The sequence below is a fragment of the Bactrocera tryoni genome, unplaced genomic scaffold, assembly GCF_016617805.1.
Source record: "Bactrocera tryoni isolate S06 unplaced genomic scaffold, CSIRO_BtryS06_freeze2 scaffold_11, whole genome shotgun sequence".
In the NCBI taxonomy this organism is placed as follows: domain Eukaryota; kingdom Metazoa; phylum Arthropoda; class Insecta; order Diptera; family Tephritidae; genus Bactrocera; species Bactrocera tryoni.
This window is the reverse complement of record NW_024395824.1, coordinates 8,713,049-8,725,140: the sequence shown is the minus strand read 5'-3', so window position 1 is coordinate 8,725,140 and position 12,092 is coordinate 8,713,049. Positions and strand designations below refer to the sequence as shown.

The following is a 12,092-nucleotide window of genomic DNA, read 5'->3' as shown; positions in this document are numbered from 1 at the left end:
ACGTTTTGTCCCTTGCGCTATTCTCGGTTTCACTCTTCGAAGCGTTTCTTTGCTTGCATTTCGTAGCTTTGTGGCCCGTTTGCCCGCATACCCAACACTGTAGCGATTTTGTCGCGTTTCTTTGTTGCCCGTTAACAAAACCGTAATTTCACTTGTTGTTTTTTCCTATATTACAAACGCTCTTTTTTCAGCATTTTCCGTTTGCTCTTCATTTACCCTAGGCCTCTCAGATTCGTCTAAAAGTTTTAATTTCAAAATGTCAAATGAAGGCAACTTGTCGCGAGTTTGCATTGCAACAACGAAATGCTCGAAACTTCTGGGCAGACTATACAACAACATAATCACCTTCACAGGGTCGCCTAAGTCTATGCCCAGCTCTGCCAATTTGTTTGTAATTTCCACAAACTAACATGTTGTGGTAAATTATCGCTCTCCTGCGCAACAGTACTTGATAGATTGGACCGGCCGGCGTGTGAACTTCTTTTAGCTTCGTCTATGCATCTGACGAGGTTAAGCAGCTTTTGAGAAGGTTGCCGGTGTAGTATGATGCTAATGTCTTTCTATCGAGTTTGGTCAATTGTCTCAACTCTGCCTCTGATTCAGGCTTGATGAAATCAGCACTGTTCAATTCAGAGCAATCTGCATCCACACAGACCACACATCGTAACTTTCTTCACTTGGTGTCTCAATTTGCAGACATTATAGTTTTAAATAGTCCAGAATTACTTTTTTTTTATAAAATCCAATTCATTTAATCGCACCTTTCTTGGCCCAAAACCTATTAAGGATGTTGCTTTATCAAAGTTTTTTTTTTGTAACTAAAAAGAAAAAGAATGCAATACATTCTGCGCACAGGCAGCGAATACGTATAAAGCAAAGCGTGGATTACGCGTGAGAATTCAAACGGTGCGTATACATTTCTATGTATGTTTATATACATGGAGAGTAGAATAAAAGTATATGTAATATATAATGTGTTGTTTCAGTCTTCATATTTCCAACAATTCCAATTAAAAAGCAACAAAAACAAAAGAAATATGTAATAAAAACAATAACAACTGCTCAAACCATAAAATGATGAAGTTAGGCTAGGTAAACTTGAACCACGAATAATTCCACTTACTGTATTGAAAAATATCGGTGCGTATGGACAAAGCGTCTAGAGCCTGTCAAAAATGTATTCATGCGGCTAATATTAATTGCAGCCAATGCGCCGTGTTTGTAGAAAGTATGGCAACTGAGATGCTTCAACCTTAGTGTGGCAAAAGCGTCACAGTGAAGAAAAAAGTGTATAGATGTTTCTTATATTTTCTCTCATCTTCCTTCTTGCAACTATGATAATTTGCATCCTCTAAAATCCACAGCGTCACCGTGTTAGTGCTATTGGGACAGTATCCAATGAGGATTTCTATCATGTGGCATTGATGAGAGTTGCTCAACTTTTTGCTTTGCCTCGCCTTGATTTTTTTAACGTTCAGCATCAAACTTATCTGTCAAAGCAATACTTGGAAAAAATTGTACGTGAATCAGTCATTGGTGTCTTGCATGTCTTATATAAGTTGAACCTTAACTTATTATTATTATTGTGCTAAAAATTTGTTTCTTCAATATGAGAATATTCAATTTATTTTTCATGTAGAAAGATTATATTTTAAGATAGTTAAATCAAAAATTAGTTTGCACTTGTTATTTATGTTATTGTTACTTGCGAAACGCATTCTTTTTCAACCAGTTCCACTAAGCAAGTTTTACAGCATTGAACTGAATACACTGTCATGGACAGAGAAGTAGCACACTTTGAGAATGTAATAAAAAGATGTGTATTTTCGATATAAACAGAAAACTAATATAATTTTTTCATTAACGTCACATAACATAAGAAATAAGTGAGCTATTTACAAAAAATTTAAAAGTTTTATTCAATACTTCTTTAAAAAAAAAATTATTAAGTTTCCCATTGCGTGTTTCGGTCTGGACACAGAAATAGCACAGTAGGCCGATTCTGCGGAAATTAAATAAATTTTTAAAAATCGAATAAGTATTATAGCGTTTCAGCACTTACAACGTTAATATTTTGTTGTGTGCCCACAATTTTTTAAAATTGCTTGGCATTGTCTGGGCGTGCTCTCCACTAATATCTGACACCTCGTTTGTGGGATTGCGTACCATGCCTCTTTGGATTCAGTACAAAGTTCTTCCGAATTTTTGAAATTTTTCTTGGTAATCTGGTTCTTAAAGTCGTTCCATAAATTTTCCATCGAGTTTGCGTCGGGACTTTGGGCTGGCCACCTCGGGACGTTAATACTTTCTTCAGTAAGCCAGTTCTTCATACTTTAAGCTGGGTGTTTTGGATTATTGTCATGCATAAAAGTCCAATTCACTGGCATCGATTCCAAATCGAAAGGTTCTATGGTAGTTTTGAGAATGTTTAGGTATGCAAATTGGTCCATTCTACCATTATATCCTTACCAATGATCCAACACCGTAACAGCAAAACGCTCCCCAGACCATTACGCTATCTCCGCCGTGCTTAAAAGTTTTTGTAGTGTATCTGGAGTTATACGCCTGACACCTGGGACGATGAAGAAATGGTTTCTCATCCTATTCGATACGGTTCACCTTAGTTTCATCGCTCCACAGAACCCTTTTCCAAAATTTGACGTCCTTTTCTAAATGTTCTTTAGCAAAGTCCAGCCGTGCTCTTATGTTCTTTTTTTGCCAGGTGTGGTTTTTTTCGACTCATTCGTACAAACAACAGATCTTCACATAGACGTCTTCGCACAAATCTACTGCAAGCGTTAAGCCCAAATTCGTTGTTTATTTTCGCCATAATCTCTCGGGATGATTTAAAAGGATCACCCTTGCTTTTTCTAATGACGGCTGTATCGACAAATTCCGTTGTTTTACGCCCAGGAGCTTTGTGGATTTTTTTATTTTTGAGCAAATTTGGATCCCTTTTAACAAAATTGATGGCGTTGTATACCATTTTTCTCGAACAATCTGAGTTGGACTTTTGCCTTTTTGTAAGGACCAAATATTATTATCCTTTTTTCCAGAGTACAATGCATATTTCTGCCCATTTTAAAAATATGTAAATTTTTTTTTATAGTTATAGTTAAACAGCGTATTTTTTTGCACGATTGCTAATTAATAATGAAATTTGTACAAATAACTTAAAGTGTGCTATTTCATTGTCCAACCAAACTTCGTTACTCTTCGAGTAAAACGAATAACAACAAAATAGTAGTCATGATAACGGCATACGCTTACCGTTATAAAATGTGGCAGTCATGCCATACATAGACGTGGAAAATTGTTATGATTCACTTACTTGATAAAACTGATAACTTATTTTGAAAGTGTGCTATTTCTCTGTCCATGACTGTAATTCTATAGTATTTCAGTGGTGTTGCCAATCTGTATTAAATAAATGTAAGTGGAAGACACCTCAATGGTCAATTTCTTATTTTTTTATTATTTTTTATCTCTAGAGATTAATGATATTTACCGACCACTCAGGCATTCATCCTTTCATTAAGCAACTTGACAAAATTAAAGAAACACTCAACGCCTTCGTTAAAACCTTTGTTAAAGGTCAAAATCTAAAGGTATTGCTCTCTTACAGAACAGTTTTTAATTTAGGGACTAATTGGGAAGGTGCCGCTGCCCAGCTGATTGATGTCCTCGTTAGAGTGGAGGCTGACATCACCGCCGTCCAACAAATGCGATGGACGGGTCAAGGACTGAGACGAGTAGGTCCTTGTTGCATTTACTACAGTGACCATATAAAGGAGCGCAATTTTGGGGTGGAATTCGTGGTGGGAGATTTCGTCACCGAGTACTATCATTCACTCCGGTGAATGAACGTCTAGCCACAATCCGCATCAAAGCCAGGTTCTTCAACATATCGCTGATTTGCGCCCACGCCCCGACGGAAGAAAAGGACGATGTGACCAAAGATGCCTTCTATGAGCGCTTGGAGCACACCTATGAGCGCTGGCCCCGCCACGATGTCAAAATTATGCTATGCGACTTTAACGCCAGGGTGAGCAAAGAAGGTATCCTTGGCACGACGGTCGGTAAATTAAGCCTCCACGACGAAACATCCCCAAATGGGTAGAGGTTGATAGACTTCGCCGGGGCCTGAAATATGGTTATCTGTAGTACTAGATTTTAGCATAAGAAGATTCATCAAGCCACCTGTCTCGGGATCGAAAAACCACCAACCAGATCGACCATATTGTGATAGACGGAAGACACGTCTCCAGTGTTTTAGATGTCCGTGCGCTCCGAAGTCCTAACATTGACTCGGACCTCTATTTTGTTGCAGCTATGATTCGCACACGCCTCTGTGCAGCAAAAAGCGCAAGTCAACAAACACAAGGAAGGTTCGACGTCGAGAAGCTGCAATCAGAACAGATAGTCGAAAGATTTTCTACTGGACTCGCACTCCTGATCTCTGAGAGCACTTGTCAGCAACTCGGTATAAGGGAACTGTGGGACGGCATTTCGAGCTCCTTACGTACAGCTTCAACCGAAACCATTGGTTTTCGAAAAATGAAAAAGAACAACTGGTACGACGAGGACTGCCGTGTAGCAGCGGAGAGCAAACAGGCTGCCTCGCAACGTTACGATCGACCACAACACGTGCGGGATGGTATAGATACCGAGAGTTGAAGAGGGAAGCGAGACGCATTTGTAGACAGAAGAAGAAAGAGACCGAAATGCGTGAATATGAAGAGCTTGATCCTGTCGGCCAGCTTACAAGGGGTAATGCTCGAAAATTCTACGAAAAGATGCGGCGGCTAACTGAAGGTTTCAGGACCGGAGCATACTCTTGTACAACCCCCAAAGGTGATCTGGTGTCCGATGCCCTGAGCATACTTAAATTGTGGAGGGAAGACTTCTCCAGCCTGCATTCAAACACGGCGGCGAAGAACTGATAAGAAGCATGCATCAGCTTCTTTGCAAAATATGGTCGGACGAAAGCATGCCCAACGATTGGAATTTAAGTGTGCTCTGCCGAATCCACAAAAAGGGAGACCCCACAATCTGCGCCAACTACCGTGGGATAAGCCTCCTCAACATCGCTTGTAAGGTTCTATCGAGCGTATTGTGCGAAAGATTAAAGCCCACCGTCAACAAACTGATTAGACCTTATCAGTGTGGCTTTTAACCTGGAAAATCAACAACCGACCAGATATTCACCATACGGCAAATTTTGGAAAAGACCCGTGAAAGGAGAATCGACACACACAACCTCTTCGTCGATTTCAAAGCAGCTTTCGACTGCACGAAAAGGAGCTGCCTCTATGCCGCGATGTCTGAATTTGGTTTCCCCGCAAAACTAATACGGCTGTGAAAACTGACGTTGAGCAACACCAAAAGCTCCGTCAAAATCGGGAAGGACCTCTCCGAGCCGTTCGATACCAAACGAAGTTTCAGACAAGGCGACTCCCTATCGTGCGACTTCTTCAACCTGTTGCTGGAGAAAATAATTCGAGCTGCAAAACTTAATCGAACAGGTACAATCTTTTATAAGAGTGTACAGCTGTTGGCGTATGCCGATGATATTGATATCATCGGCCTCAACACCCGCGCAGTTAGTTCTGCTGTTAGTTCCACTGCGAATATCGCATTCGATGGAGCGATGAGCTGTATGAGATATATGACGACATTGACATAGTTCAGCGAATTAAAGACAGCGGCTACGCTGGCTAGGTCAAGTTGTCCGAATGGACGAAAACACTCCAGCTTTGAAAGTATTCGGCGCCGTACCCGCCGGGGGAAGCAGAGGAAGAGGAAGACGTCCACTAAGTTGGAAGGACCAGATGGAGAAGAACCTGGCTACTCTTGGAATATCCAATTGGCGTCGCGTAGAGAAAAGAAGAACCGACTGGCGCGCTGTTGTTAACTCGGCTATAATAACGTAAGCGGTGTCTACGCCAATTAAGAGGAAGAAGAATTGGAGAAAATTATAGAAGTTAATCTATCAAACTCTTAATTCCTCTAATAGTGTTTAGTACAAGCATGTATGTATTTTTATGCTTTCTTTTTGATTAAACAGTTAGTAATCTCAAAAACCAATGATACATACATTTTAGTATAACATTTGTAGACAATTCTGCTAACTTAATATTAAACAAGTAAGAAACGGGAAGTTCGCGTGCAACTACCCCAACGTATATAACCCTTACACTGACCGACAAATTCTGCATAAGATTTATCAGAAAAACGAAAATCATTATACGTAGTATATGGGAGTTGGTGTAGTATCGACCCGACTATATCTAGTAACTATTATCATGCCACATACTTAAAAAAATGTTCCCAGGCCAGATTTTCGAAAATCCTGGCAAAAGTTATATGGGGCCAGGTCAAGTTTTTGCCCAATTGTATCTAAGTTAGGTACAAAGCTATACTGTTATGAGTAAAACATGGTTGTTGTAGCTTTAGTAGTTTAGGAGATATGTGCATTAAACTTATTAGAAGGCGGGGCAATACCCACTTTTTCAAAATTGTTTGCTCACAGCTCCCTCTTGCTACTGCACTAAATTACAGTTTTATATCTTAATTTCGTGCTTAGTTATGGCATATTTTAAGTGTGCGGTTAATGGCGATTTGTAAGCGTGGCAGCAGGCCGTTAGATTGGCGTCTATGAACTCGTAATGTTTTTTTGTACTAAGAAACCCGCATACAAAATTTCATCGCGATATCTCAATTTTTACTCAAGTTACAGTTTGCACGGCGGATGACAGACAGACAGTCACCAGGATTTCAACTTTTCTCGTCTTCCTGATCATTTATATATACTATGTATATAAGTCTATATCTATCTCGCTTAGTTTTAGGCAGTGGCGTAGCTAGGGGGGCCGAAGGGGGCCGTTGCCCCGTTAGGTGAACAAAATTATTATATTCTGTAGCTACAGGTTGTAGAAAATAAAAACAGCGCAATTACAGCAATTATTCAAACCTGCCTTAGAAGAAAAAAAGAATATTTGCAGTGCGCTTATTTTATTTAGTTTCCGTAAGGTAACGCTGAGCGGGTTTTTCGAAATTTCAATTGTTTTTTGTTTGAAGGTAAAAAGGAGAATTGCGAAAAAATCAGCGAATTTGCTTTTATGGAATAGAAATTATTAACAAATTTGATAGTAGCTATCCAGCGCTATCTTGTAAATTATGTACAGAAATAGCATTAAAAATTTCAAAAGATCAGTGTAGTAGTTTTGATGTTAGGTGGGCATCGACTTTGTGAGTTGTGTCGACGACGTGAGTTGTGGGGAAAACCGCTTACCACTGAGATAAAACGTGTTTAATACAGCATTAAAAATATTCGTTATTTTGTCAATTTTGTCAATTTTGTTCAAGTCGACTTGACGTGTTATGCATTTCTTTAAAAGAAAAAAACATCGAAAAAATGTTAAAACCCTATTCTCTTTAAATAAAATTTTATGTTTATAACAGACTTAGGACATAGGCGCTGTTTCAAACGAGATGTAATATATTATTTTTAAGTACATTATTTCTAAACGAACTCCATAAATTCGGATATTTTGTTTATCTAAGCGAGTGTAATTTTATTGCTCTTTCAAGACATATTGTATGAAACTAATACGAAGCAATTATAACTAACTTTTCTGTTATAATACCCCTTTGCTTCGTTTCTAACGGCAACCCTCATATAAATAGTTTATGTTTTTGAAATTTTTTAAGTTTTGTCTTTTTTATTATAACATAATTTTGTTCCCAAGTAATTATTATGAATCGTTTTTTAAACTTTAAATTTAATTTTGTAGTTATGGTCAGATTGCAAACATCAGATAATATAATTTTCCCAGTCTTCAACAATTTGTAGCTACTATAAACTTTTAAAATTACGAATTATATTGTAGAAACTACTATTAACAGATTTTTCCCTTTATAAAGTCTTAATGCGTTCTTATACATATAAGTTTCTGGTATAATGTCGATATGTATTCTCTTTTTGGAAACGCTACTTAAATAGGTCCGTCATGCGTCTTTAACTCGTCAACGCTCAGCATTCAGAACTCATCAAAGGCATAGATCAGTAAGTGTTCTAGTTTTATAGTGTTTTTATAAAAAAAAGTGTAATTAGAAAAGAACGACAACGACAATTGAAATTGAAAAAAATCTTTTAATATAAATAATGTAAACAAAATAATTTAGTTCATAGACGAACATTTTCTCATTACACGAATTCATAAAGAATGTTTTTTTTTTTTATTTATTTTGTATGACATAATGTGAGTCAAATTTGGTTAGATTAGATTTTATGACCTTCCAGCATCGTCAATTCAAATAATCCGTAAAGAAATTTAAAAATTCATCTAATTGTCAATTATATTAATATTTATTTTATAGCTAAGTTTAGAACGTTAAAATTTACGTATTATTTCATAAACTTAGTTTTAATTATAAGTATTTAGTTAAATTGCGATATAAGCTCATATTGGGATACACTTGGCGTCAAATTAATTTACAGTTGTTGTGCATAAACAAATTCATAGTGTATGTAATTATATACAATGTTTATGTATATAGTATGCTCAATATTACTTCTAAAACATACAAAGCGAGCGAATTTGTATATAAATAAACAGTGTGGAAATTTTTAGCTCACTGAGAACTAACAACCAGAAGCATTCAGTAAGTCATTTGTTGCGCACGCGTTGTTTGATAGTAGTTATACCATTTTGTAGTTGATCCATGGAACGCTAATAAACCAGAACATTTTATTGAATATTTTTTATGTTTACGCAAAAGTGAAAACTAAGTTCCTCATTTTGATACATAGTAATCGGATTTGTGTGGGGTTAATTGAAACAAGGAAAAATCAAAGAAATAACACTGGTTTTCATACAATTTTTAAACGTAATGTTTTATAACTTTTAAAGTATAATAAAAGTAAAGGAAAAAGAGGTAAATTTATATATACCATGAATTATTCAAAAATAATTACGAAGTCGTTTTCAATTTGATAAAGCTTGTTGAATATAAATGAAGAAATTATGTGCTTATATTGTTTAACAATTCTAATCTGACATATATTTGACATATTTGCAATCAATGTCATAAGGATTTGAAATTTTTGTCAATGGTTTCTCTCTCCAATTACAACTAAACTGCCACTATGCGTATTGTGAAGGAAATGCTACTGCGGAGTTACAAAAATTCAAAATTTTTAATTAAAATATAGTAATTGGTATAGATGGTAGAAACTAAAAACTTTTTAGAATACGCCGCCAGAAATCGTGAAAGCATTTAAAGAAATAGATATACACAAATCAAAGATATTATCACAATTATGAGCAAACATTTTATCTGTTATGCAGCGATGTTGCGGATAATTTTTCTATTTGTAGTTTCATATAAATTCGCATTCCTTGATAGTCTGAAATTGAAGTATTGATTGGTATTATAGATTGGCGGTAACCGGCCACTGCCAAGCCCACAAAACAGTGTACTTAAATTAAAAATTGTAAAAGGCTATAACATACTATATTACAAATTAAAATTCAAAACTATTGTTTGGTGTAGAGTAGTTGAGAAGGATATCTATAGTGTAAAATTTTGGTGAACTTCAACTTATGACATATTGAAAAAACTGTTGATAGTACAGTTGTCCAAAAATTGGTTGCGCTTTAAAAATTTAGTAATTTTGGATGTAATAATTTAAAACTTTTTGTGGTGAAATATATTTAAAAATTTAAATACGATTAAAATAGTAATATAATATATGTATATATAGACTTAAAAAAAATCAGAACAAATGGTTTTTTCGGCAAGTTCAATTTATGTTATTCAAAAAAGTCTCCTGCTTCAATACAGCTTATTGCACGGTCTAAAAGCATGTCGAACGAGCGTTTTAGCTCGTTGGCCGGTATGGCCGCCAGCATGCCGATGCAAGCCTTTTGAATGGTCTCTACGTCTGCATAACGCTTTCCTTTCATGGGCAAATGCATTTTTTCGAAAAGGAAGAAGTCGCACGGAGCCATATCAGGTGAATACGGGGATTGGTTAATGGTCATAATGTGATTTTTGGTCAAATAATCGGTCACAAGCGTCGATCGATGAGTGCTATTTTTGGTGGTCAGTCAATCTCCGAGGAACAAACCGGGCACACACCTTTCGTAAGCCCAAATGAAAATGCGATAAATCGATGTTTTGGAGATGTTCAATTCCATGAACATGATGACTTCGGCTGATTTTTGATGAAATCACGCACAGTTTCGATGGAATTTTCGGCGATCACGCATTTTGATTGGCCAACATGTTGATCGTCATTTATGGCCTCACGACCACTTTGAAAACGTTGAAACCACTCGTACACTCTGCTACGGAATAGGCAATCATCGCCATAAACTTGTTTCATCAATTGAAACGTTTCGGTAAAAATTTTACCAATTTTAAAACAAAATTTAATTGGCTCTTTGTTCAAACCCCATTTTCGCACCGATAATACAAACATACTGACACTTAACACGCAATAAATTCACTTCCAATCAATGAAATATCATGAAATTTTCACTGGACAGTCGATAAAGATAGCACCAGTCGACATATAGATAGCGCCCCCAGAGGACGCTAGATTCAAAAAGTCCTGTTTACTTTGGAACACACTTTGTATCTATAAATATTTTGTCAAAAATATGTTTTTATTAAAATGAGATTAGATCTTTTAATAGTACACTTAGTTAAACTATAATTATACCTTTTTGTTTTTTTTTTGGTTTACCTATTTATATATATTTTTAACTTTGTAAAATTTTCTTATTAATCAGCGTGATGAGACTTCGAGTGATATATCTAAAATGTTTGAACCTACTATACTGACTGCGGAGCCACTTTCTTCAAATGTTGGCTCTTTCGTAGTTGCTAAAAGCAATACCATGCCATCAACTATAACAAGTTTGGAAATTTCGAACGAAGAGACAGCAGATCAAGACACCTCATTTTCGCCGGGAACGATAAGTTCGGGAAATCTTAATTTGACCACAATCGTTACTGCAGCAACGGCATCTATGTCTTCATCTACTACAACGTCAGATACCGCCAACAACAGTAGTGACAATGTAATACGATCTGCATCAGCGTCTCGCAAAACAAGTACAGCATCTGAATACACATCTCTGTCATCTGATTATACTCCTGATAACACAATTACGTCGTCAACATCAGCTTTCGCAATGGAAAACCCACCAAATGATACCAATGATGAAGTCGAAATATGTGGCGAGATATTAACTTCGCCCCCTCAGTCTATAGCAGATGTTGCAGTGTCCAATACCTTAGGTATCACAGTTACGTCAAATGCGGTTTCACCTTTGAAAATACCGGAAAATCAAAAAGATTCCGATGAAACATCTGATGGCACTGGACAATTTACTGAAGCAGAATGTGCAACATACATACAAACAACAAGTAAGATCAATGACAAAGAACTGGGGCATGATAATATTAATGATCAAGGGCAAAGATCCATTGGTGCTACAGCAGTTATGCCTCCAGTATGTGCAGCTAGAAAGATATCACGTTTTCTTGTAAATCCTGTTATTACCTCCTGTGGGGATGGAACATTAGAAGTAACTACAACATCACTAGCTAACCAAAAGAGACATACTTCTATGGTCGTGAAAACCGATGAGGGTATAGGGGACTCACAAGATAAAATTCCTCATTCATCCACCGAAATCCAAGAAGATAATCAAAGTGTTATTCTGGATTTAAGTGATAGTACAATTGTAACAGAAGCAAGTACTGATAATTTGTCGAACATAAGTACCTCAGCTTTGATAACTGCAGCACCACTATCTTTGGCATCTACCAATATCGTTTCGTCACCGTCAATATTATCAGCCGTTGGTTCCAATAACACTTTGGAACAATTGAAAATCGAATTAGAAAATATAACACACGCTCATGCTTTCGCAAATTCTGTTGTAGCTTCACTTAATAACACTACAGATCAAAATCAACAGCAGTCAACAACGCAAGCACCTCTTACGGCGCTAACAACGGCACCAACGTCGTCACAGCAACAACATCAAGACGAGGTAGTAAATGGTGTCGAA

At 36.8% G+C, this 12,092-nt stretch overlaps 1 protein-coding gene across 4 annotated transcripts in view; it reads left to right on the top strand.

The window, feature by feature from the left end:
* The window catches only part of LOC120779504 (serine/threonine-protein kinase WNK1-like), a 50,327-nt gene that overhangs the window by 25,192 nt on the left and 13,043 nt on the right, over positions 1–12,092 (top strand). For 3 of the 4 annotated variants that reach the window (XM_040111808.1, XM_040111809.1, XM_040111811.1), the window contains 2 exons: positions 8,006–8,068; positions 10,803–12,074. In XM_040111808.1, the coding sequence (XP_039967742.1) occupies positions 8,006–8,068; positions 10,803–12,074 (1,335 nt within the window). The remainder of the gene's footprint in view (positions 1–8,005; positions 8,069–10,802; positions 12,075–12,092) is intronic. The other variant, XM_040111810.1, reaches the window with a different exon arrangement.